At 53.6% G+C, this 25,181-nt stretch overlaps 2 protein-coding genes across 5 annotated transcripts in view; both read right to left on the reverse strand.

Moving 5' to 3' along the window:
• Positions 1–652: 652 nt before the first annotated feature.
• EIF3D (eukaryotic translation initiation factor 3 subunit D) lies at positions 653–9,206 on the reverse strand. 3 transcript variants are annotated; one of them, XM_051635794.1, is made up of 15 exons: positions 9,084–9,206; positions 8,624–8,755; positions 8,294–8,339; positions 7,323–7,459; positions 7,120–7,205; positions 6,124–6,196; positions 5,869–5,984; positions 5,511–5,643; positions 4,743–4,890; positions 4,356–4,486; positions 3,801–3,886; positions 3,443–3,572; positions 2,837–2,979; positions 1,740–2,020; positions 653–759 (listed from the first exon to the last, which is right to left on the reverse strand). In XM_051635794.1, the coding sequence occupies exons 2-15, from the start codon at positions 8,744–8,746 to the stop codon at positions 746–748; spliced, it is 1,647 nt and encodes a 548-aa protein (XP_051491754.1). In that variant the 5' UTR covers positions 8,747–8,755; positions 9,084–9,206; the 3' UTR covers positions 653–745. The 3 variants fall into 3 exon arrangements, with proteins under 3 accessions (XP_051491754.1, XP_051491762.1, XP_051491746.1); XM_051635802.1 differs by having other exon boundaries at positions 5,869–5,981; positions 8,624–8,758; XM_051635786.1 differs by having other exon boundaries at positions 8,624–8,758.
• A 14,913-nt stretch (positions 9,207–24,119) lies between these two features.
• Positions 24,120–25,181, reverse strand: part of CACNG2 (calcium voltage-gated channel auxiliary subunit gamma 2) — a 53,642-nt gene continuing 52,580 nt past the window's right edge. For both annotated transcript variants that reach the window (XM_051608215.1, XM_051608214.1), the window contains one exon: positions 24,120–24,953. In XM_051608215.1, the coding sequence (XP_051464175.1) occupies positions 24,418–24,953 (536 nt within the window). In that variant the 3' untranslated portion in view covers positions 24,120–24,417. The remainder of the gene's footprint in view (positions 24,954–25,181) is intronic.

A 25,181-nucleotide genomic window follows, 5' to 3' on the forward strand; every position in this document is an offset into this window, starting at 1 on the left:
GGGGAGGGCTCACCCCAGGGCCGGGGGCTCCCGCCGGCCCGGCCGCGGGCCCCGGGCTGGGGGCGGGGCCGCCGGGGCAGGGCCAGCCAATAGCGAGCGGGGCCCCAGGCCTCCCGGCCAATGGGCGCGCGGGGCCGGCGTGCGGCCCGCAGGCGGGAAGGTGGGGCAGCCCCTGCGGGACCCCGCCCGCCGCGGGGAGGTGGGGCGGGGGTGCCTGCCCCGCGCCCCCGGCATCAGGGACGCGGCCCGACGCACATCCCCCCTACCCTTCCCCCTGCCCCCTCCCCCCCCCTCCCCGGATGGCGTGCGGGACGGGGCGCGGCCGCGCGTGAGGCGGGCGGGGGGGCCCCGTCCCGCCAAAGGCCCGCACCTGCACCACGGAGCTGCCGCCGCGCCGCGCCGCGCCGCGCCCGCCCAGGCCCGGGGGTGCGGGGAAGGCGGGAGGGGAAGGCGGGAGGGGGCGGGCAGCGCGCGGGGGAGGCGCGCGCCGCGCCCCGCCCCCCCTGCCCCGTGACGCCGCCGCTCCCCGCTGCCCCCGCCTCGCGCCTGTCACGTGCTCCGGGAGGGCGGGGGTTCCCGCGCAGACCCCGCACCCCCCCCCCCCCACCCCGGGGACAGGGACCCGCACAGACACACACACACAAACAGCGTCTCTGAACACAAGCGGCTTTATTGCGCCTCCGCCTCCCGCGGCCGGGCAGCAGGAGCGGAGCGGAGCGGGCGGGAACCGGCGGCCGGGCAGCGCTCAGCTCTCCTCCTCTGCAAGAGAAGAGGAACAGGGCCCGGGTGAGGGCAGCTGAGGAGACAAGAACTCCCGCGGCCCCACAGACACCTCCTCCGCCCAGGAAATGCCACCACGAAGCAGACCGAACAAGCCTGCCGGCTGCCAGGGGCCCGTTCCCCTCCGCCCCCCCGCCACTGTCCCTCAGACAAGACTCCACGTTGTCACTTGGCACCACACAATTTACATTCCTGAGCAAATTACCCAGCAACCTAAAATTTCCATAATAAACCCCGGGAGCAGCTGAGTTAACTCCACAGCTTAGATAAAAAGAAACAGTCAGAAGGCATTTTTCCCATCGCAGAAGCAGGAAGTGCAGCTCAAATGGTTTCCCGCTGCTGCCAGATCCCAAATCAGGGATCACAGGTGGCTTCAGGCAGTGAAGTGAGGACAGCAGCTGTCACTGCAGCACCACTGTCTCCACTCCCCGCCTCACCCACCAGCAACTGCTCAGGTCCAACAGCTGCTCTACGAAAGCCTTCAGTGAGTTACCTCCATCAGGCTACAGCACCGCAGGGTTTAATTGTTGTCACCTTAAGAGTCACTCCTGTACCTAAAACTGGTATTAAAAGAAATATCCCAGACCCCAACAGGTGTCAGCACCCTCTCACACCCGCACATCCCGGGGCTGCTGAATAAAGCCTTGGCAGGCTCCACTCTCCCAGCTGGAGCTCTGGAGCTGGGTCCTCTCTCCCATCCCCGCCAAAATCAGCCCTTGCTCTGTGCCCATACACCTGCATTTCCAACTCTCATCTCTTCTTGCTTCCAACTGAGTATTCCCATCATCACTCACACCTTTTCCACCATAGAGTCCCATCCTGAGGACTACAAGTTCTCCAGCCTTGCTCCTGTCTTGGAACTGCACTAGTCAGATCTGGTCTTTATCACGGGTCAACCCTTTCATCCAGACCAGTGAATCACTTAAAGGGATAAATCACCAAGTAAGTCTGCTACAAACCTTCCTCTTCCTCTTCTTCCTCCTCATCCTCCTCATCTTCATCAGAGCTGAAGGTGCCATCGGGCAAGCTGTAGATCCGGATCACCTGCTTGTTGGGGTCCTTGAGGATGAGGTACTTCCCTTCATCCAGCTTCATGCAGATGTCAATGACACACCGCAGGATGCCCCACGCGTTCTCTATGCTCAGGTTAATCTGGCTGGCAAACTCATTTGGCTTGAACTGCTGGGTGCCCAGGATCACATGGCGGGAAGAGTCCTTCACGTGGTAACGGGATACGTACCTATGGGGGGCAAGTAGATACCAGAGGGATATCAGGAGATTAAGCCCGGCCAGCAGAAGAATGACACCAAGAAAAGCAGTGTGACCCTCTTGGGTTTGTTTTCTGGGCTGAAAAATCCTAATACTCCAATACTGAAAGCTAAGAGGATCTCCTGGCTACAAGCTGTCAAACAGTCATGTATCTGGAATCCTTCCACCATCCCGTATCAGATGGGGTGCTACAAAAGATAGAAAAGAATTCATCCTAGAGATAAAAAAGAAGCAATTGTATGATTAGCCAGTTTGGAATTAAATGGATGCAAATGCATCACTCCCATATGCAAGGACACAGCCTAGGACTGCAGAACCACCAGAACCTAGTTAGCAAATGCCTCTTGCTCATCACCCACAGCACAGATTACTGATTTTATGCTGGCAGTTCAGAAAGGGCTGTGGTGATACCTCCCCTCTACTCAATCTCTCAGCAACAGGACACTGACGATCTTGATCATGTTCCAGAAAGGCAGCACAGTCACTGCATTTATTTCCCTTGTTGGCAATCTCAGCAAACAAAGTAGGAGCCACAGAGGCCACCTGCCTGTCACATGCCTGAGACCTCTCACAATCAGTCACATCAGGGGTCAACATCAGCTGGATGCTGAGGGGAAGCAGCTTCCAACACACCTGGTGCATTCACCCCAAGCCTTCCCCACTCAACCACCCAAGGGCAGGGTTATTTTACAACTACTTGTTCTACAAACAGTTTACTTTGACTTATACTGGGTCAAATAATGGAAAAAGCACCTGAAAGGTTTGGTGTGAAAACACCCCATCTTACCCGAGCTTGAGATATTCCGACCCAGCCAGCAGGGCACAGCACGTCCAGCGGGCCAGTTTGTAGCTGTTGTTCTTAAGCTCCGTGGCAATCACGGCTCCTCTCTGCGAGTCGAGCTTCTGGCGCCAATCCACTCCATTGCAATACTGAGGAGAACCAGAGCTAGGGTCAGCCCCACCAGCCAGCAGAAGTCACCTCCTCAGCTGTCTTGGCATCAAGTAGGGAATTTCTTAAGTCTAGCTTACAAGGGAACGTGAATGGCAACCTAAAGGGAAAGCTCTTGCACTGGAAAGGGAGAAATGTGAACGCGGGGGGGGGATGTCAGTCAACATTTGTTGTACTGCTTAGGGAGGGACATTTGTGAGGGAAGAGCTCAGGAGGGAAGCATGGGAACAGACTGGTTGCTGTGCCAAATACCTGTGGACAAGAGCTATCCTGCATCTGGGGGAGAGTCCTGTCAGCACTGCTCATCCACAAAAGTTACGGGCGTTTGGTGGAATGTAACCACCCAGGGGACCCTGCCAGGTGTTTTTCTCATCTTGCCTGCTGTATCTGGCATGTCAGGCAGCAGTGGATTAGAGCTAGCTTTAGGATGTTGTTCTTCCTCACCCTGGAATCCCACTCGTTCAGTGTTTTGATGTTGATGAAGGACACTTCTCCATTAGCTCCTGTCATCACTCCATCATGCTCACAGCGGACAATGAGATCTATATCATCTCCCAGCTTCCACCGTCGGTATCTGCCAACAAACAACCCAGCTGGTTATTTCCGACCCTTGTTCTCTTCCAGATCCATGCAAGCACTCAGCAAAATCCCTTCCCCCTCTATCTGTTTGCTGTGAGGATGTCCAGGAAACCCTCATGATAAAGCTTCTACCAGTAACACTCCTAACTTGTTTTGCCCCTGTGTGGTGCTGACATCCTGACCCCTTGCCAAACCTGGGCATCAGACAGAGACATCAATGTACCTGTAGGCAACAGAAGCTACTTCATTTTTATCCATGTCATCCTCCACAAAGGGGTTAGGGTTGGGAAACTTGTATTTCTCCTTTCCCTGCAGAAGCAAACAGAAGCATGTCAGGAGAAAAAAACCTGAGTGAGCTCGCCCCTACAGGATAATTATTCTCTTATAGCACCAGTAACTCTTTCCCCTTCTACAGAAAAATGCTAAAATATTAAGACTACTGATGAGAAGCCTCATCTTCACATCAGTCACTTTGCTCTACGCAGTACTTCTATCGGCACCTGAGCTTCACTGAGAGTACTCAGGAGCCTGCCTGCTTCACCAACGGAGGTGGGATGACTTCTTTGTGGAATAAAGGCAAAACTCTTTCTGCAACAAATCCACACTGCTCACCAGAAGTAATCCCACCTCTTCCAATCCTGAAAGAAGACCAGTGTAACATGGTGGTAAATTTGTGTCAATTAAGACACTTCTGTGGTGTGTCAGAGGGCACTTAATTAGCCTCTTCTTGAGACTCTCTGAAACACAGACCCTCCCACCCAGCACTGCTCAACCGTACCATCCTCAGGCACTGCTGGGAGAAGTTATGATTGATGTAAGTAGCTTCCATGGCAAGGTTGCGTGGAGAATTAAAGGAGTTGCCCTCTTCCTGAGGTGGTTCGTTGGCTGTTTCACTCACAGTCAGCAGGTCTGTGGAGAAAACCAGACACAAGAGGTTATCACCTGGGGGAGCAGCTATTAGCAGTTTCACCAAGTCCCAGCCCTACACTGCAGCAGATCAATACTGAGGTCCCCCCCACAGCCACCAAGCATACAGCAGTCATCAGGTTGTTCCAGGGCATCTCAGTCTGGACACTGAGACACAGAATAAAGTCAAAAAAGCATAAAAATAAATTAAGACCCTTTAGATATTGTAACAGAAATTTCTTTCAGGACTTTTCCTCACCAAAATCTGAATTGTCCCTCTTGTCAAAGAAAAGTTTGGATCCAACTCTCTGGACAATGATGTCCCAGGAATAGACAGAGCGGGTGCAGCTCATCAGTGTGGCCAGGATGGCATCTGTGGCAAACACGTTCCCTTGGGTTTTGGCCAGCTACAGATAGGAGAGGAGGAGAAAACTCTGTTTCAGAAACAAGAACAGATACCCCATCCCTTCTCCAGCCAGGATGAGAAAGATTAGCAACTGAGATCATTGATACCTTCTTCCACACTCAGGAAGCTGAACTGGTAGGTACACCATTGACTGGTAGACAAAGCAGGAGGTACCACAGTGATCCAGGCCCACCCTTCCCCAAACAAGGAGAAAGTAAGAAACCTATCACAAAATTTAAATTCTGCTGGGAAAATGCACGGCTCCTTAGTAATGACCAGGTGAGAGAGAAGATCTCCAAGCTTTCCTCATCACCAGAAGCAGAACCTCAAGAATCAGGTCTCTGACATGGAAGTTTCTTTCCCAACACAGCTCAAGTACCAGTCTGCTTGCCTTTCCAGACTTACAGCTTGTCCTTGGTTACTATTCCTGATTTTGCATTAATCTACCGCTGCCTTAGACCTAAGAAAAATAACAAGACCAGCTAACGCTTCTTTCCTTCTGCAAGCTGAGGGATCTGGCATTTTTCTACCCTTAACTTCGGTCTCCTGGTGACAGCTGGTCTCCCAACTACAGCAAGCACAGAGAAACACATGGCTGGGTTTTACAAACCCGTAACACACCTTTCGGATAACCGGGTCATCAGTGGTGGTGACAGTGTGGAAGATGCGCTTAATGCTCCTCAGGGGCTTCTCATTCCTTGTTGTAATGCGGTCGAAGGCTTTGTCATAGTACTCCAGGGCCCCGCAGCACTCTCTGCAAAGGGAAGAGCAGGATCATCTTGATACCCCCCGTAAAGACAACACCACCTATGAACTGGACAGGACTGAGGGGCCTTGCCGGGTGTTGGGTTACCTCCCCCTGCTTTGGATACCTCAACGAGAACACTGGGACCAGGCCAGGAGACCCTGGCCCTCCTGCTTCCCAAAATTCCGGTCAGTTCTGGAAGCAAGCAAGCGCACAGCTGCTTTAGGAACTCACATGTCCTGTGGCTCTGACACCTCCAGGTAGCGCATCTTCATCAGCCGAGGGAAATCCATCTCTTCCTTCACCTCCCAGTCGCTGCGAACCTCAACAGAGGAGTCACGAGGCTTCTGCTGTGCGGCCAGAGGCAGGACACGGGCAAAGAGAGAGAGAAGGAGACACAGCACATCAGGATTTGCGCATGAGGCGCTGCCCCTTCAAGGCAGCCAAGAAACCAAACCAACACAGAGGGCAGAAAGCCTGCGAGTGTACCTGTGATTTTTGGTCCCATTTCTGCCTCACTCCAAACTGCTTCTGAAACTTCTTCTGCAGGCGCAAACGATCCCTACAACAGCAGACACGAGAAAAGCCATGAGAAGTCCTCCATTCCTACGTGCCACAGCCACGTCTACGCTTCCCAATTACCACCAGAGGAGCAATGCTTTCAGGCAACAAGCCACCCAAACATTTGTGGAGCAGTCTGTTGATCCAGATGCCCGAGACATTAAAAGCTCTGTTCTGCATTCTGAGCAGCTCTTTAAATATTTTCATCTCCAAAAACTGCAATGCGGTTTTCAGAAAGGGTATGCTCTGCTTTACAATGCCATCTTTACTTTCTAAACGGAATGAAAAGATCCTTCTAAACTGTTTGAAACCCATGCTTGTAACTACCAGTGACATCAGCAAAACATTGGACTAATTCAAGAAAGACAAGGACCTATTGCAGAGTCCAGCAGAGGGCTACCAGGATGATTAGGAGACTAGAGGAGGAAACGCTGAGAGAGCTGGGTCCCATTAGCCTCGAGAAGACCAAGGGGGGATCTTATCAATGCTTATAAATATTCAAAGGGCAGGTGTCAAAAGGATGGGGCCAGACTCTACTCAGTGGCGCTCAGCAACAGGATGAGAGGCAACAGCATGAACTGGAACACAGAAAGTTCCATCTGAACACAAGGAAAAAACAAAGCACTGGAACAGGCTGCTGAGAGAGGTTGTAGAGCCCCCTTCTCTGGAGATACTCAAAGCCTTCCTGGATGTAATCTTGTGCAACCTGTTCTAGGTGAACCTGCTCTAGCAGGGGGGTTGGGACTAGATCACCAGAGGTCCCTTCCAACTCCCACCATTCTGTGATTTTGTGACTTGAAATATCCCGAAATTCTTCTCTGCTGTTTGCTCCAGCAGGTTCTGTTACAGCAACTTCACAGATTTATCAACAGTGTGCTCATGCACTCCATCCCAAGCAGGGTACACTTATATTGGAGGTCTCACCTCTCCTTCTGCTTGGCACTCTTTGGCAGGGTCTGCATGCTGAACTGCAGCATGTTCCGACGGTCCTTGTCTCTCCGAAGGTTCCTCTGTGGAAACAAGGGGAAAAAAAACAACAAACAACTCACAAACCCGAACATTTTAGTTGCAAAAGAATTCCGTGACGTGCCAGCTCTGCTCTGAGCCTGCCTTTGCAAACACGTTACCTGGGCAAATCGCATCCGGTTCCTCTGGTACGCGGTCTTCTGCGTCCGGGCCGTATCCACCAGCTGGAAGCTTGTCTCATCCTCCTCGTGGAAGTAAGCATATTGGCTCCCACCACCGAACTGCGATGAGTACTTGTCTGGAAATGAAACAAAGCATCTTAACAGCGAGCTGCTAGGAAGGAAACCCTGACTCTTCCCCATCAGTTCCCTCAAACTGCCTTCACCTGTGTCCAGTTCTGCGCCCCTCAGTTCAAGAGAGACAGGGAGCTACTAGAGAGTCCAGCGCAGGGGAACAAGGATGGCAGGGGGACTCGAGCATCTCCCTTATGAGGAAAAGCTCAGAGAGCTGGGACTCTAGCCTGGAGAAGGCTGAGGGTAGAGCTTATTAATGCCTACAAGTATCTAAAGGGTGGGTGCAAGGAGGATGGAGCCAGACTCTTTTCAGTAGTTCCCAGTGACAGGATGAGGGGCAACAGGCACAAGTTGGAACACTGGAAGTTCCATTTAAACATGAGGAAAAACTTCTTTACAGTGAGGGTGACAGAGCCCTGGAACAGGCTGCCCAGGGAGGTTGTGGAGTCCCCTTCTCTGGAGATATTCAATACCCGTCCTGAGTAACGTGCTCTAGGGACTCCTACTTCAGTGGGGGAGTTGGACTAGATGATCTCTACAGGTCTCTTCCAACTCTGACACAAAAACTGTGACTCCTGCCTTACAGCTGCAAGTCCTCCCCATTCCACACCCCCTTGAGAAGCCCCAGTCATGAGGCAGTGCAAAAACCAGCAGTAAGCACAGGGAGAGCCCCAGGGAGCTCTTCCAAGGGCGAGGCACACTTCCTAATTGAAGAAGCCTCTCTTGCTGAGGTGTGCAGGTAACCACTGCAGAGGGTGTGAGACATGAAAGCAGGAGTGACGCTTGAAGAATCCTTTGTAGGAAACAAACAACAGGAGCAGCCACCAGACAACACGTACTTGTGTATCTTTTATCCTGATACGTGGCCCCTGTCCAGTCGGCCACCTAAGGACAAGCAAAACCATTAAAAATAAGTGAATATCAACCGCCCTGCTCCCCCCCACCTCCAACTTTATACACGTGGGACTTCAAGCAAGAGAAGCAAACATTGCTCTGTCCTCCAGAACGAATCCCTTCTGCTCCCACCTCCACTTGCCAGCCCAGCTCACAACCGTGCTCAGTGTTAGTAGCTGCTGCAGAGGCTGCCAGAGGAGCCGAGACGGAGATAACAAGTGAGAAGGGGGGCTCGGAGGGCACAGGCAGGGCGCCAGAGGGACCCAGGGCGGTACCTTTCCCAGGCGGTCTCCCTTGCTGAAGGGCTGGTAGGGCATGTCCCGGAACTGCTCGGGCACGGCGCAGGGGCCCCAGCCGGAGGGGTTGTCCTGGATCACGGGTGTCACGAACTTCGCCATCTTTCCGGACTTCTAGGGAGAAGTGAAAAAGCACGAATGAAACCAACCCCGAGCCCTCAGCTGCCGCCCGCCGCGGTGGGGCCCGGGGACCGCGGCCTTCACCCCGAGCACAGGCCGGAGCCGCCGCCGCCCGCCGGGCCCGCCCCGGGGGCAGCGGCTGGGGGGGCGTGCGGGGCTGCAGGGAACCGGGGCTACAGGGAACCGGGGCGTGCGGGGCGGGGACGCGGCCCCCCCGCCGGAACCGGTGGCAGCGCTGGGGCGGGGCCGGGGGTCCCGATGCCCGCGGGCGGGGCCGGTGCCGGTGCCGGTCCCGGGGCGGCCCCGACCCCCCCCTCACCTGCGCGGCCCCGTCGCGGCCCCGATGGCGGCGGATGCGGCGGCGGCGCCGGCCGGGAAAAGAGGCCGCGCGCAGCCCCGGCGCGCGCTTTGGGCGTCAGCGCCGCGCGACGGCGGCTCCGGTGTCGTGAAATTAAAAAAAAAAAAAGAAAAGAAAAGAAAAGAGGAGCGGGGCGGGGCTGCCGTAAAGCGCTGCCCTCCGCCGTACGGCACGGCCATCGAGCTGCGGCCGAGCCGGGCTAGAAAGGCTGCGGCGCGTGGGCGCCAGCGCCCCCTGGGAGACTCCGCCAGGGTCCCGGTGCGGGACCCGGAGCGTGAGACACGGAGCGAGGGGCAGGGAGCGAGGGGCGGTGCGGGACAGGGAGCGAGGGGCAGAGAGCGAGGGGCGGTGCGGGACACGGAGCGAGGGGCAGGGAGCGAGGGGCGGTGCGGGACACGGAGCGAGGGAGGTGCGGGACAGGGGAGAACAAGTCCAGAGGAGGGACACTGAGATGATCAGGCGGCTGGAGCAGCTCTCCTTCTGAAGACAGGCTTAGAGAGTTGGGGTTGTTCAGCCTGGAGAAGAGAGAGCTTCAAGAAGACCTGATGGTGGCCTTCTAGTACCTGTAGGGGCTACAGGAAAGCTGGGGAGGGGCTTTTTACAAGGGCATGTAGTGAGAGGGCAAAGGGGAATGGAGTAAAACTAGAGGGGAGATTTAGGTTAGGCATTAGGAAGGAATTCTTAAGTGTGAGGGTGGTGAAACACTGGCACAGGTTGCCCAGAGAAGCTGTGGGTGCCTCCTCTCTGGAAGTGTTCAAGGCCAGGTTGGATGGGGTTTGGAGCAACCTGGTCTGGTGGGAGGTGTCCCTGCCCATGGCAGGGTATTGGAACTAGGAGATCTTGAAGGTGCCTTCCAACTCAAACCAATCTGTGGTTCTATGATTCTGTGAAAACATAGCTTTGTATGTCTGCTGGAAGCACAGCAGAGCATGGCAGCTCACATAAACACTGTCGAGGTGTCAGAAGCATCTCCTTTGGGAAGTATGATAGAGCTTCTCTGAGTACTTAAGCCTATCGTAGGTGAATGCCTTTTGGGAATGGTTTTGGTGTAATTGACCTGGCTGATAGTGGTGGGATGGGATAATTTGTCTAACAAACTTCCTTCTCCTGTTTATCTTCTAATTTCTTGAAGATAAATTAGGCTTAGTGACAAGGGGCTGCCCAATCTCAATATTTTTTTTTTCCTTAGAAAAACTTGAATTCCAATTATCTGGCTTAAATCTGGAAGAATACTGATCCTCAGCTTCATCAAATGAAGATTCCAACTGCTAGCCCACCTGGTTGTGCCAGTTTGTTCTACAGGCACGAGATGGAAATACTGTGAGGTCTGGTAGCTAAATTCCTGGGTTATCAGGTAAAAATGGAGACAGAAGTTAAGAGATTAATGACTAAGAGAATATACTCAGGGGCTCTGGACAAGAAATGTATCAATAAAGCCACATGTTAGGACAGGAAACGACTTACTTCTGCATCTGTTTATTTTCTCACACAAAAATGGCCTCTTGAAATAAAAAATATATTCCAAACTATCTAATGGTTTTGTGGAAAAGCAGTTGCTTTTCAGGTTGCAGTTGTACGATTATTCAGCTGACTTTTTGTTTTAGAGGTTGTTACAAAACACTTGACTTAGAGAGGCAAAGATGTGCAAAGAGTGGGAACTGCAGTTGTCCTTGCTGCATTCACAAGGGGGTGTTCAGGGTTTTGTGTTGTCCCGATGGCTTTCCTTGACCTGCTGGAGAGGAGACCTGGGGCTGGAAGTTGGGATTCAGCCTCATGGTGTCTCTAGGAGACCATGAACCAGTGATTTAATACAGCATGTGCCTCAGATCCCTGTCTCTGTAATTGAGATAGTATTTCTTCTTGGGCAGCGAGGGCAATAAATCATTACATCTCAGTTGTTCACATGCCAGAGTGATGGAAATTTTCTTTACCCCTAAAAAGAGCAGGACCCTGTTTACAGATCACTTCAACTCACAGGCTAAAACCTGTCTCTTTTGAGAATTTTACTGGGTATCTTTTATCTAAGAAGAGTCTCGATCGATATTTTCCAGGCAGAGTGGTGTACATTTTCTCCTTTATTTACCACTTTTAATTCCTCCTCGAGAAAGAGCTGAAGCCTCAGCAGCGCCTGCTTTGCCAAGATACCCTGCCATTAATCAGAAGTGGGATTATTAAAGCACTTTTCCCCACCAGCGAAAAAATCCACTTACAGAAATACAGTTTATCAAATACAATTTGTAACTGTCTCGCCTGAGCAGCCCTTTTGGAAACAAACATCACTGGTGCTGGAGCTGCCTTGCCCATCCCTGGCAGTGGCTTGATGTGCTCCCACCTCCAGACCAGCCCCACAGCGCCCGGCCCTCACCCTCCCCAGCTGGGGCAGTGGGCTGAGTGGGCTCAGAGGGGCTGGCTGGAGTTGCCATGTTCGTGCCCTGCTTGGGAGGTGGTAGTAAAAGGAGCAGGAAGCTCTGAAAAGAAAACCGGACTAGGGAATGAATGAAGAGAAGCAATGCTAACCAGACTGATAAACAAAATCCCCTCTTTTCCGCAGCTTCCTCTGCACTTGAGCCTCTGGGAGGTGCTTACAAGAGATCACAACACTGCTGGCTGTCTCCCAGAGATCATAGAAGCACAGAATGGTTTGGGTTGGGAGGCACCTTCCAGATCACCTAGTTCCAACCCCCCTGCCATGGGTAGGGGCACCTCCCACTAGACCAGGTTGCTCAAAGCCCCATCCAGCCTGGCCTTGAACACTTCCAGGGAGGAGGCATCCACAACTTTCCTGGGCAACCTGTGCCAGTGTCTCACCACCCTCACACTTAAGAATTTCTTCCTAAATGAATAAATCTTCCCTTTTTCAGTTTGAAACCATTCCCCCTCATCCTGTCACTTGTAAAAAGCCCCTCCCCAGCTTTCCTGTAGCCCCTTCAGATACTGGAAGGCCGCTATAAGGTCTCCCTGGAGCCTTCTCTTCTCCAGCCTGAACCACCCCAACGTCTTCAGCCTGTCCTCACAGGAGATCTGCTCCAGCCACCTGATCATCTTTGTGGCTCTCCTCTGGGCTCACTCCAACAGCTGCATGTCCATCTTCTGTTGGGGGCTCCAGATCATGTGCTCTTTGGGCTTAGCCCAGCAAGCTACCTGTTTTGGTGACAGAGCTGGGTGTAAGTGTGGGTCAGAGGAGAGAACATGCACATGGAGTGCCCAGTGTAGGATAAATGGTCCTCTGGGCACAGGCATAACCTTACCAAGGAGAAGAAAAAAATCCATTCTTGAAGGGGATAGGATTTGCTGCCACATCGAGGCTAAACGTACTAGGAGAGGGGTGGGGTGGAACAGGTCTGTCTTTCTTTCCACGTTTTGTCTGGGAGTGCATCTCCCGTGCCGTGCTGTGCCTGGGCCCCACATCAGCGTGTCCCTTTCGTCCTGTCTCAGTGACCACACACACGGCTGCCACCAGGGGTTGCTGCCTGGCCTCTCGTTAAAGACACGAGAGCTGTCATTTCCCCCAAAAGTACTCAAAATACACTTGCTTGCAATCATTTGATCCTTAATCCATAATTTCAGTTCATCAGTTAATTAATCACTTAATCAGTTAATAAGGCTAATCACTTTTCCCTGGAAGAAGCTCATGAGAACAGCCAAGATAAATTGCTTCCATCTGGTTTTCCGTTCTTGTCTCCTGCTTCTCCATTTTTGGGCTCTGCGCTGGCGTTAGCAGACCCATAAAAGAGGGGCTTACTCCAGGACTGTGCCTATTCCAGCACCTTGGCTGTTCCAACCCAAAGCCTTCACTGCCACCAGCCTCCACCATGGTCTGGGGCTCATTGGAGAGGAGTTGCTCTGTGTCCTGGCTCTGTGCTGAGCAGCAGCCTCCTCCTGCTGAGCGAGAACAGCATGCAGCTCAAGAAGGGTTACCAGAGGTTGGCCAGGTTTAAATGAAGGAAAGCAAGTCCAAGTTCCCAAACCCTTAGGTGCCTTTCTTAGAAAACAGATCACCTCTATCTTTGACTGAAGATGCTTTGGACAGCCCTAAGAGAAGGGCTGCTTTCCCACATGCTTGACTGTACTTCCACTAAAAGGGGCAGCTGAGGATTGGAAGACTAATGTTCACATTAAAACACTATTTCCCAGTAGTTTCTCTTCTCGTTCTTCTAACAAATGCATCAAAAATAGTCAGCTGGGTTCCTTTTTCCTCACTAAACAACAAACACACCATATGCCTGTGCTATATATTTAGTTTCCGCTGCCCTGTGCTTCTTGACAAACCCAGAAACCAAGGGAAATGGTCTTCAGCCTTAACACCTTTCCCTGGTAGAGAAGCTTGACATTTACACACCTCTGCAGGTCAGACTTCTCTTCTGAGGTCATTGTTGTTGTCTTTAAAGCAGCTCTCACTGCTGGCTCCTGGGCTCTTGTCACAACCAACCTCATCCATATATGAACAGGCTCCTGCCACAGGCTGGGAAGCTCTCTTTGCTTTCCTGGACTTCCTCTTCACATCCTGTCTTTCCCGTTGCACTTTTCTCTGCCATCTCAGTTTGCTGTTCTCCCAGGCTAGGTGCTTTTCCTGCAACTTGTGTCCTCCTTTCCAGTACCTTCATCCCTTTCCTGGGTGCCCTGGAGGCTGAACCATAAACCTGCCCTCCTCATGCAGGAGTTGCTCACCAGTTTTTTCAGGGAAATGCTTGATTGGATTTTCAGGAACCTTGGAAAAATGACCACAAAGCAACTTTACTGTGCATGTGCTGTAAATCTGATTTTTAATTTGCTGCCTGTGCGATCTAGCGGGGCTGGGAGCAGGTGGCACCTGGCAGATTTGCTGTGTGTTTTCAGACCAGCCATGTCCACACTGTAAGGTCCACACAGGGAATGTGCTGAGTTTATTATTCTTGGTAGCAGATACTGCTTTCACTGTGAGGCTTTTTCCCATCTTACTCCTCCCACCATGCTGAACTCTCCCCACCACTGCTGGGCTGACCATCTCACCCTCAAGGGCAGATGGAAACCTGGGAATGGCAGGCTTCCCCTTCTTAAACTAACCTTGTACTGGGTTTATGGTTGAACTTGATCTTAAAGGTCTTTTCCAACCAGAATAATTCTATGATTCTATAAACCATGTTGCTTCTGTAGGCTAGGCTCAGAGCCTGGCCTTGCATCGTCTGCTCCTTCCATGCTACCAGGAAACCCCACACATTTATAGAGCACCCAAAAATTGTCTCTCTCTGAATTGGTGCCATCTCTTGCCTGGCTTTGACTATTTTCATCACCAGTGTCAAATCTGTCCCTAGGCTTCTGTAGCTTTGACCACCAGGGCCTGGACCACATGTACCGTTTAAGAGGCAGCATGTATCATGCTCTGTCCTTGTCCTCGGCTGCTGAGCACTGCCCTTTCCAGAGCTGTAGAAGGAGCCCAAGTCCAGCTGTCTCCCCACAAACTGTCAGCAAGACCGCCTCCTTTGATCTGCACTCAGCACTGGATTTTATCCCAGCAGCAAACTGGCTAATTCCACACGTTTATTCTACAAAGCTCAATTAGAGCAGCTGGCACCAGCAGCTTCCCTGCTGGCTCCGAGCCTGCAGAAGGAGAGGAGGGCTGGTGCAGTGGTTGGGGTAGGAGTTTGGGAGTCCACAGGCTGAGCTGCAAATGCCTGCTCTGCAGCTGTCCTCCAGGCCACCCCTGCAGTGGGAGCTTGGCACCTCCATGCTGCACAGGGAGGGACATCATTTCCCTGCCTCTCCACAGGAGAAATACATTAGAAAGACAAGCTATTGTGGTGATGGGGAGCTGTGCCAACAGCGGCAGAAGCGGGTCATGGCTGCTGCATCTGGGAAATGCTGCATAGATCCAGCTGGACCAACAATGGGGAAGAGGATGGAGCTGCAGCTGCTGGAGGGTGTCAGGCACACCATACCTTCTCACCACTGAGTTAGCAGTTTGCTTTTCAGCTGCAGGACCCCCCTCTCTGTGCCCTGCGGCTCTCCAGGGCATGACTTATATTCAGCACTGCCCTGATGAAAAGGATTCTGGTGTGTGTGAGCAGAACCAAAGCCAACACAGGCCTTCTTTACAAGGGCCCTTGCCCAGCACAGAAGAGCCCACAGTTATTTCCTTCAACGTCATCAGTGTTATGGTAACCTCTGTGAAAAATTAGAAACTTCTGGGGCTAAACATGCTCTGCAAATGCTCCTGTCTGGTTGGTCCTTCCTCTGCAAAGCTTACTATTTATGTCAGCCAGGCAAAGAGGTCCAAGCAGGACATAAGGAGGCAGAGAGTCCAAGTGATTTTTGCTAGGGAGCAGAGTTGAACCTCAGGTGCTTGAGACCTAGTTATGAGGGCAAGAAGGTGTCGAATGCGTATGCTACCTATGCATAACAGGCTGTTCCTCTCTCAGGAACCCTCAGGAAAGTCCCCACAAAAGAGAACAGCAGCAATGGACATGCAGCAGCCCAGTGAACCTGCAGTTGCCATTCCTTTCCCTGCCCCTTGGTAAATCAGAGATGGGGGCTGGCTGACATGCTTGGCCAGGGACAAATGTGCCTCTTTGGTACAAGGAGTGCAGAGCCTCAGGGCTATTCCTTCCTCTCCTCTTGAGCAGATTTTAGCACCATCTGCTCTCTTCTGTTGTCTTTGGAGGAATCAGGCAGGCTCTTTTGTCCCTTCTGGCAAAGCCGTGCTGTGTATGTCCCCCATCGGGCGTCATGCACCCCGAGGCAGCCAGGAAGGATGAGCACTCTCAGCCTTGCTCCAGAAAGCTCCCACTGCAGTAGCCCAAGGTCTTCCTTTCTCTCCTCTTGCCTGTCCTTCTGGATGGGACACTTCCCAAGGTCGCAGCTGACTCCCAAGGTGTAGACTTCGCTGTGGCTTCTGCAGAAGGGGATGGGAAGGGGCTGGGACTGGGAAGGGACCTTCCTTGCAATGCTCACTCCTCAGAAAGGGCCACAAGCAGTATCAAGCCCTTGGGGGAGAGCAGCAGGGGCAGGAGGAGACATAGGGCAGCCATGGGGCGCCCTGGACTGGGAACAGCTCCTGAAATTACTCTTTTCTCTGCATGCATGAAGTATTTCCCTGCTAATTTCCTGAACAATCCCTGGCCTGGCACAAGCTACAGACCAGAGGAGATGCAAAATTTAGGGGAGAGGTGCAGAGGTTCGCTAGGACATGCTGCCTCGAACCTCATGGCCACACCAAGCTCAGGGTAAGACATTTGTTGTCGGCCCTCCCTGCCTAAAATCATACCTGCCCCTGGGCTGCCTGGAGTCTGTCCTGGGTGGGAGTCAGCCAAACCCCCGTGTCCAGGTGAGTCACGTTGTTTTGTCCCCTCTGAGATTTCCTGCTGGAAGGACAGGGGGGAATGAGGGGAAGCAGGTAGTGAGGAGCCCTGGCAAGCTAGAAATGGCCCCCAGCCACCCCTGCTCCCAGTAGGACACAGGGCAAGGGTCCCGCTGCTGCATCTTCTGCGTGAGCTGTGCAGCTGCTCCGGCTCCTGCACAGTGCGTTTTGGAGACTCTGCTGCTGTGCCGAGTTCATCCCACAGGATGGCACTGCCTGCTCAGGAACGGGCAGCCAGGCCGCTGCTTCTGGCAGCCATAAATTCAGCAAATTAAACGGTGGTGGCAGATTCTGATTGACAGGTCCCTAGAGAGCAAAGTCCCTTGTTTTCTCCATCCCTGAGGGGATCAGGAGCAGCAGGAGGAGCAGCAGCAACAAAAACCCTTTCCCAAGCCCAGCATTCTTGCCCTTGCGGATCTGTTTCTGGGACTCAGCCCATCCCGGTACATCTTGACCCCTTTGAAGCTGCCGGTGCGGTGCTGGGCCAGCCAGCTCCTTCACTGCGGACCTTCCGCAATGTCAAGAGCTGCCCGCTGCGGAGGCTGCCGGGGCCGCCTCGCCCCAGCCCTCACGGCACCTGTGAGCTGCTGCACCCTTGCTGCCCCGTGCCCGGGGTGCGAGGCCCCGAGGTTCCGATGAAGGGCAAGCGAAATGAGGCCAGCAGGGTTTGGCGTCATTCGCATGTTACTCCTCTCCGCGGTGATAAAACTGGCAGGAGTGACAACGCTCTGCCAGAGCGGTTCACGTCTGCGTTGGCTCTGCCGGGGCCAGGTCAAAGCTGGGAGGGTGGTGAGACACTGGGACAGGTTGCCCAGGGAAGTTGTGGAAGCCCCCTCCCTGGAAGTGTTCAAGGCCAGGATGGATGGGGCTTGGAGCAGCCTGGTCTAGTGGGAGGTGTCCCTGCCGATGGCAGGGGGGGCTGGAACTACGTGGTCTTTAAGGTCCCTTCCAACACAAACCATTCTATGGTTCTATGATTTGCAGCCTGGGAAGATGAGGGCTGGGTGAGCAACCAGCCACCACTCTCCTGCCCCTGCTGCTGCACCCAAGGGAAGCAGCAAGGGCCATCGGGGTTCTGGCTTCTCTGGCAGGGTCCTCACTGCAGCTTCGTGCCTGGCAGGTCCTCAGCAGCCCTCTACCAGCTGGTGGTTGATGGCTTTAGGATGGAGTATCCACCACAGACACTGGATCATCACAGATGTCTGCCCTACCTGGGCATGGATCCCCAGGAATAGGTCTTTTTAGGATGTATCCCATGGCCTGGGGACATGTTCCTGTCCCCTCTCCTAGTATTGAGGGGACTTTCTTCTCTCCATGGGGAATTTTGGCTGTACAGCTGCTGTGGAGCTCTGTGGAGCCACCAGAATGTAGTGCAGGTGTGCTCAGGACTTCTTGTAAATACCCCACCTGGGTGAGGAGCAACATACTGGGCAGCAACCGCTGTGGGGTCCAGCTCCATTCCTCAGCTTAGTGAGAAGGATGACTTGTTCTCCACTCTTGAAGGAAAAACTCAGGCTAGTGGCATGTAATTCATATCTCCTTATTCTTGTGGATCCTTGGCCACTCTTAAAATTTACCCTTCTTCTGCCTCACTTCCCTACCAAAACTGTTGCTTCCTCTTTCTGTCTCCAGGGGGCTGTCCTGAAGGGCCTGGGGAGAGGAGGAGAGAAGCCCCCAGCAGTGGAAAGTCTCCCAGGCAGGGAGTGCTGAGTCGTCTAGAGCTACCTCTTCCCTCAAACAGACCCCCAGGACATTCAGGTGGCCTGCCCTTTGCCAGCCTTACTCATCTAGCAGTTTTTGTTAGGTTGACTGTACCTCCTCACAGGCCTCTTTTCTCCATCAGCTCTCTTTCTTGAGCATCTCTCCATCCTTGCCCTCAGTGCTTGGCTTTTGAAACGTTTGATGTGTGGTTGTCTCCCTCCCCTGTGCCTGTCCTCATGCACAAGGCAGTAGGTTTGTGCGTCTGACGCTTGGCTTCTCTCTGTAGTCATTTGGCACTAAAAATTATCTGCAGAGAAAAGTACTGGGCTCCATACCTGGGTCTTAATTTCCTCCCTCACCAAACCATTGCTATTAATTACTGCTCCTAGGTGTTTAAAACATTTCAATGATGCTGTTAAATGTCTGGCATTAGTTTAATAGCCAAGTATCTGGGCTTCCCCACATGAGCAGCTCACAGAGCGTCTCCCACAGAAGCAAAACCCAGCCAGTCCTGGCTGTGGTCCATATGAGAGAGGCAGCAGAGGAGTGGGAAGCACATGTTAACAGCACGGCCAGGAGCCAGGCATTACTCAGCAGGAAGTACTTTCTCCCCCTCTACTGTCCCCCAAAGGGAGCCCTGTCTTCAGCCATGCTACCTCCGCAGCGAGGGAAGACCTGGCACTGCTGCCAGTGCTGGATGGCATCCTTTGGGCAGGGCATGCCCTCTCCAGCTCAGCTCCTTTGCCAGAGCCATCCTAGAGGATTGCTTTTGTCTGAGTGGGGCAGCATGCTCCTTGGCAGATGCCCTGCCTGCCTTCCACCCATCACCGGCCAGCATTTGAGAGTGCCTTTTCAGATTTGGAGGAGGGGCTGTCAGGAATCAGCCCCATGCAGGGCTGGGTTTTGCTTTCCTCTGGCACCTAAAAGCAAGAAATGGTCATTGGCCAGACCTCAGAAGTCCCAGGGCTGGGGCACTACTGGGATCTGACTGGAGGCATCAGACCAGACTTTGCCTGCTGCATCTCTGCTCCTGCTGTGCTGCAGAGGGCCTGCTGGCTCTCCTCCCCCACTGCTGCAGCTTGAGGCTGGGGCAGCAGCACTTTTCCAACCCAAATATGTTAACTGATGTCTCAGTCACAAGTACCCATCATCCACAGGACCTCAGTGGCTCAGTGCTGTGGAGAATACCCTGGTGCCCTGGTCACCCCTGGTATACCCAGGGCCTGCTGCAGCACACAGTCCCAGCATGGGGAGGGGCAAGCAAGTGTCATGGGGAACAGAGACCCAGGAGGAGCACAGAGTAACATTTTAGGATCTTGCACCCACTCAACCATTAATGGGAAAGAGGAGGAATGAGGGCTGCCACTCATGCAAAAGCCCTTTACTTTCAATGCTGCCTCTTTAAGACATCACTTAATATGACAGATTAATTAGTTAATGTTTGTAAAGTGCTTTGAACATAAAAAGTGCTGTAGTTGTGCCAAGTATTACTATTAAATATTATGGCACGGAGCCTGGCCCCATCTGAGCAGCATTCCCTGTGCCTAATTTCAGGCCAGTGCTGTTTCCTCACCTCTTCCCCTCTGTTGCCCCATCCTGTAAAAGTCAGAAGGAGAAGAGGAAAAACAGAGAACTAAGACCCTCTGCACCCAGAGAGGGAGGAGCATCTCTTGGAGCCATGTAGGGAGGCAGAGCCACGCACCCCCTCTGCTCCGGGCAAGGGAATTGCATGGGAAGGGGAGCTGCATCTCCACAGTGCCCCACTGGCATGGGGGGTGAGAAGGGGGCACCCTCTTGCCCCAAGCTCTGCAGTGGGCAGGGTTGGAAACACTGCAGGGAGGTTGGAGAAGATGTGTGTGGGGGTTTCTCCAGCTGATCCCACCCTTGCCTGTGTGGGGGCTTCCAGCACTGGTGGCAGCTGCAGAGCCAGGCAAGGGGGTGAGGAGGGAGTGAGAAGGTTTTGGGGTCTGTGAGCTAGACAGGGCAGGGAGGCAGCTGCATCCCAGATGTGTGCGTGGCAGGGCTGGGAGCTCCCCGATGTCCCCAGAGCAGGCACCTGGCCTGCTTTGCTGCCTCTCCCCTCCTCGTGCCCTCCTTCTTAGTGAGGCTGCTCCTGGGAAGGGTCCCGAGAGGGGGAGCAGAAGTGGGGCGGCAGGTGCCCCCATTTACCTTGGCGGTGAAGTGTCCTGCTGGGCTGGCCCATGAGATGTGCAAGCTGACAGACATGCTGGGCAGGTGTGGGGTGGGTGTGAGGTGCTGGGGGCCCGAAGGAAGAGGGATGAACTGGAGCAGAGTGGGGGGACAGGGAGGGCCAAAGTGGGGACCCACAGGTGCTGGCCAGGGGACCTGGATGCTGAGCACCAGTATCAACCTGTGCAAGGTGCATCGGGTGGTGGGAAGGACTGTGGTGCTGTGATGGCACTGCAAGCCATGGATGTCTGCTGGAACAGCCAGAGCCAGGTGTGCCTTCACCCCACTGCACCTCTGCTGCCACCAAATTAACCTGCCTCATTCCACCTGCTGATTCAGCTCGTAGTATTGCTTGCCCACCATGGGTCAAACCATACCAGAAAGCCACAGAGGGTCCCATGGCAAGTGGGAGTCCAGTGGAGGATGAGGGGATCTTGGCTTGTTGCTGCCACTGGTGGGGTGGGAAGTGGGGGGACACACCAGGAGCCTGGTCCCCTTGGCAGGGCTCTCAACTCCCTGCCCTGCTGCCATCTCACCTGTTTCTGGGTCTGCAGCTCTGGCTGTAAGTAACACCCTGCTCTGAGCTCTGACTCCAAGCAGTTCCACAAGGTAGCTGCTGTCAACCCAGCTACTGAGGAAATTTCCAGAAGTCCCATGCATAGTGGAAGAAAACCCCAAAACTGTATTACAGGCACTTTCTTTTCTCTCTCCTCTTTTGAGCTTTCAAGCCTGTGCATATTCTGAACTTGCCGGTGGTTCTGTTCTTGCCACCATGAGAGCCACTGTATTCAGCTGGGATTTGGGGCATCATTTCTTGTGATAACACCATTCCAGGAAGGGTGATACTTGGGCTAAACATGGGCTGGAGCAGGTGTTCTGGAGTGCAGCAGGGAAAACCCACACATGTGACTTAAATATACCCACATGTACTTCAAAAGAGGTTGTGGCAAAGCCCTTTCCTCTTGCCTTGTCCTTCTTCCTTGTATCTCAAAGACCAGCTTGAGAAGATTGGTTGAAACCAGACCATCTGCTGAAGGGCACAAAGCTGTCTGCAATAGTTGACTCTCTTGCTGGGTTTCCAGGTACTCCTCTGGCACAATGGGACAATAAATCCCCCCCAAATAAATCCACATAAAACGGGGACGAAGTTATATAAAAAAAAATCTTTATTTCATGTACCAGGATTTTTTTTCTTTTTTTTTTTTTTTTTTTGTAATTTTCTCTTTTTAAAATTTTTTTTCTTTTTAACAGTCTGAAAAAAACCACGAAATAAAGAAAATGGAGGTTGGTTTCTTGTACTGGTTTGAGCTGGACATGAGCAACGCCCGTGGAAAAACACTTCCCCGCCAGCCCTCGCCTGCCGCCGGCGCTCTCCCGACATGCTTCCCATGCTCTCCTGGCATGCTCCCAGTGCTTTCCCGGCATGTTCCCCCACTCTTCCCTTCCTACCTGGCCCCGGGGCGCGCTCAGCCCTGTGAATACTCCCCAGCTCCATGTGGCATTGGGTGGGCGAGGGCTGCTGGGGGTGGAAACCCCAGCGCTGCCCTCCCTCTTATGTCAGGCTCCAGGAAACTGGCTTTAACTTATTCCTTGGGGGGCAGCGGGGAAGGGGGTGGAGGGGATCCCTGTGAATCTTTTCTGAAGGGCTAGGGGGTCATGGGAGGGGATTTCAGCAGTGGTGGGGGGGGGGTGAGTCTGGACACCCAGTCAAGTGGCTCATATCCTCCCCTTGCCCTGTGATGCTGTTTTTGGGGGTGACCCCCTCCCACTGCTGCCCCCCACCTTGCCTTGGAGCAAGGAGTGGGGCATTAAAGCAGCAGTGGGAGGAGGGGTGCAGGGGAGGGAGGATGGGCTGCTTTTAAGCAGAAACCCCGCTGGGAGCCGAAGCGGGGGACTGCGCGGCTCCTAGAACTGGAGCAGCAGGAATGGGGACAGAAAACAAGGCGAAAAGTGGGTCTGAGCTGCCAAAGGGCTCGACGGCCCCATCCTGCGAACCCGCGGCCTCGTGCCTGCCTGGGGCGCTGCCACTTTCGGGGCTAAGCCCCCAAAGAGCCCCTCTCCGTGCCCTGGGCTGGTCAGTGGCTTGCAGGCTGTCACAGAGGCCCCCCCGGTGCTTCTCTCCACCTCTTCCCATCCCGCCTGTATCTGAGGTGGCAGCATTTTGGGGGAGCTGGGTGAAAAGCTGCTCCTGGCAGCCGGTGCTCCGTGCCCCCGGCACAGCGGGCAGGCGGGGGGCTGTAGCCAGCCCAGGGCTCCCAGGGCGGGGTGATGGGGGCCCAGCTGCCCTCGTCCCTGCGGATGAGGCAACAGCAGGCTGGGACCTGGCGTGAGAGGGAGGCGAGGGCAAAACACAGCGGGTGTGGAGACGCCCGATGGCTTTGCTCCTCTCCCTGGCATGGCTGCTGGGACTCAAGGGTCCCAGACCTGGAGCGGGGGGTGCCCTGGGACGGGGGCTGGCAGGGTCCGTCTGGCAAGGCCAAGCAGCTGGCTTGGGGTCAGGGCAGGCTGGCTGTGCCCAGCTGGGGGACAGGAGCAACGTCAGGGGGCAGCTGGGTGGGCCTCATGGCTGCAGCCCAACTTGGCAGGACCTAAGGGGGATCCAGGCAGATGTGGGGGGCACGCGGCTGCCCTTGGGGAGCCTCTGGAACATTCACAGGAGAGCATTCACATGCCCAGGCACATGTGTGTGAGCACGGGCACACGTGTGTGCGAGTGCCGGCCCCTCCAGCAGCACACTGCCTGCGGCTTTCCCCTCCCGGGTGTCCCCCTCACCACAGCAGCAGCAGCAGCATCCTGAAGGGATGGGATCCCTCGTTCCCCTCTGGCAGCCCCCCGCCCTCTGCCTGCACCTCCCACCTTACTCCCTGCTGTCTTTTCTCCGCTTTATTTTTTCACAGTTTAAAGCTGGAGGAAACAAAAATGAAAAGAAAAAAAAATACTATCTGTTTTTCTTGCAAGTGAATCCACTTATTATATTTACATTTATTTATAGCTGTTGTTTTATTTAAAAAATTGCCACTTTTTTTTTTTTAAGAAACCTTTTTTTGTCCTTTTTTTTTTTTTTTCCGTCTGTGTGTGTGTGTGTCTTTATTTACTGTGTCTGTTTGCTATTTGCACTGTCACCATTAACCCCAGCGTTCCCAGGGCCAGAAAACGGGGACCCCCTCCTGGGCACACTGCGGAGGGGTGACTCAGCCTCAGCTCCTGCACTTCCTACAGACAGGAATCACTCTGAACCCCTAAGGACCTGTGGGGGATGAGCAGATCCCCATGGATCCCAGGGGAATGAAGCAGATCCTCGCAGATCCTGGGGAAACAGAGTGGGTCACAGTTGACCTTGGCACCCCAGTATCCTCTGTAACCAGCCCAAAGACATCGAAGTTGCTGCTGGCTGTACCCCCATCCCCTGTCCCCCAGGGAGCCTGTGCTGGGTTAAAGGTAAGTGGGAAAGAAACCATAAAACTAAGTAATAAACCCCCCCAAAACCAAAGAGCTGCCTCCTCCTTCTCCTCCCACTTGTTTTATTGTCCTTTGTTATTTCTTGGTTCCCTTTTATTTTTTTTTTTAAGTCTGTTTTTATTAAATGTTAAAATAATGGTACATGGGAATTCATGCATTTCCTTTTAAATTTATTTCTATTTTTTAAATCTCTTTCTCTCAGTTTTAAAGTTTTTCTTTTTTTTGTTTTTTTTCTTTTTCCTTTTTTTTTAAAGAATTTTTTTTTCACTGTTGTCTCTTTCCTTGCATTTCCTGTTTGTTTGTTTGTTTGCTTGCTCGCTTGTTTGTCCACTGAACTGCTTGTTCGTTGGTTGTTTTTGTTTGTTTGTTTGGTGGTTTTTTTTGTTCTTTTTTTTTTGTTCTTTTTGTTGGTTTTTTTTGTGGATTTTTTTTTAATTTTTTTTTTTTTTTTTTTTGCGTTGGGAAGGTCCCCACCCCCCCACAAAGGGGCACTTCCACCTCCTCCTGCCCACTCCCTTGCTGCCCCCTACCCCCTTCCACCCTCCCCACCCTGCAGCCCACCCCATCTCCTCCTGCCCACTCCTGCCCCATTTTCAGCTCCTGGCGACGGCTTCATACCGGGGTGGTCCGGCGGTTGGCTGTGTTGGTGTGGATAGAGTCCTTGTTCTCTTTCTGGATACAGTTGTGAACCTGGAGGAAGCTGTTATCCCTGTCGGAGTTGTAGGTGGCGGTGGGGGTGGTGGTTGCCTTCAGCGGGTCCCTGGTCAGGGTGTACATCGAGATCTCTGTTGATGGGAGGGTGTTGAACCCTTTGATCCCGACGGGAGAGGCATCCCTGGAGTGTGAAGGCTCGGTGGAGCGGGAGCTGGAGCGGCTGCGTCTCTGATAGCGGTACCGGTAGCTGGGGATGCGGGTGATGGCGGAGGACTGGAGGTAGTCCGTGGCACGAGCGCTGGCGCGCAGCTGTTTGTGCCGGTCTATGAACATGTGGACAGCCAGCACTCCCACCATCTCGGCTATAATGAAGGACAGGGCCCCAAAATAGAAGGACCAGCCGTAGGAGTAGCTGTTCTTCTTGGAGTCACTCTTGGAAGGGTCTCCAGCATTGGCTGATATGTATACGATGATGCCAATTATATTACTCAGACCTGCCAGCCGGCCAGTGGGGGAGAGAGAGGGAGGCGTCAGGAGGGTCACACATGATGGTGGTGGGGCTGTGGGGTTGACCCCCTGCCTCCAAAAGGTGGGGACGGGAGATCCCTCAGCCACCCATCCCCTCCCGCTGGGCAGCTTTCCTTGGGAAACCCAGGCAAGACCCTCCTCGCGTGCCTGCCGCATCCCTGGACTGCACTCCTGGCTGGTTCCTGAGAGATGCT

The sequence above is a fragment of the Apus apus genome, chromosome 1 (genome assembly GCF_020740795.1).
Source record: "Apus apus isolate bApuApu2 chromosome 1, bApuApu2.pri.cur, whole genome shotgun sequence".
NCBI classification, from domain to species: Eukaryota; Metazoa; Chordata; class Aves; order Apodiformes; family Apodidae; genus Apus; species Apus apus.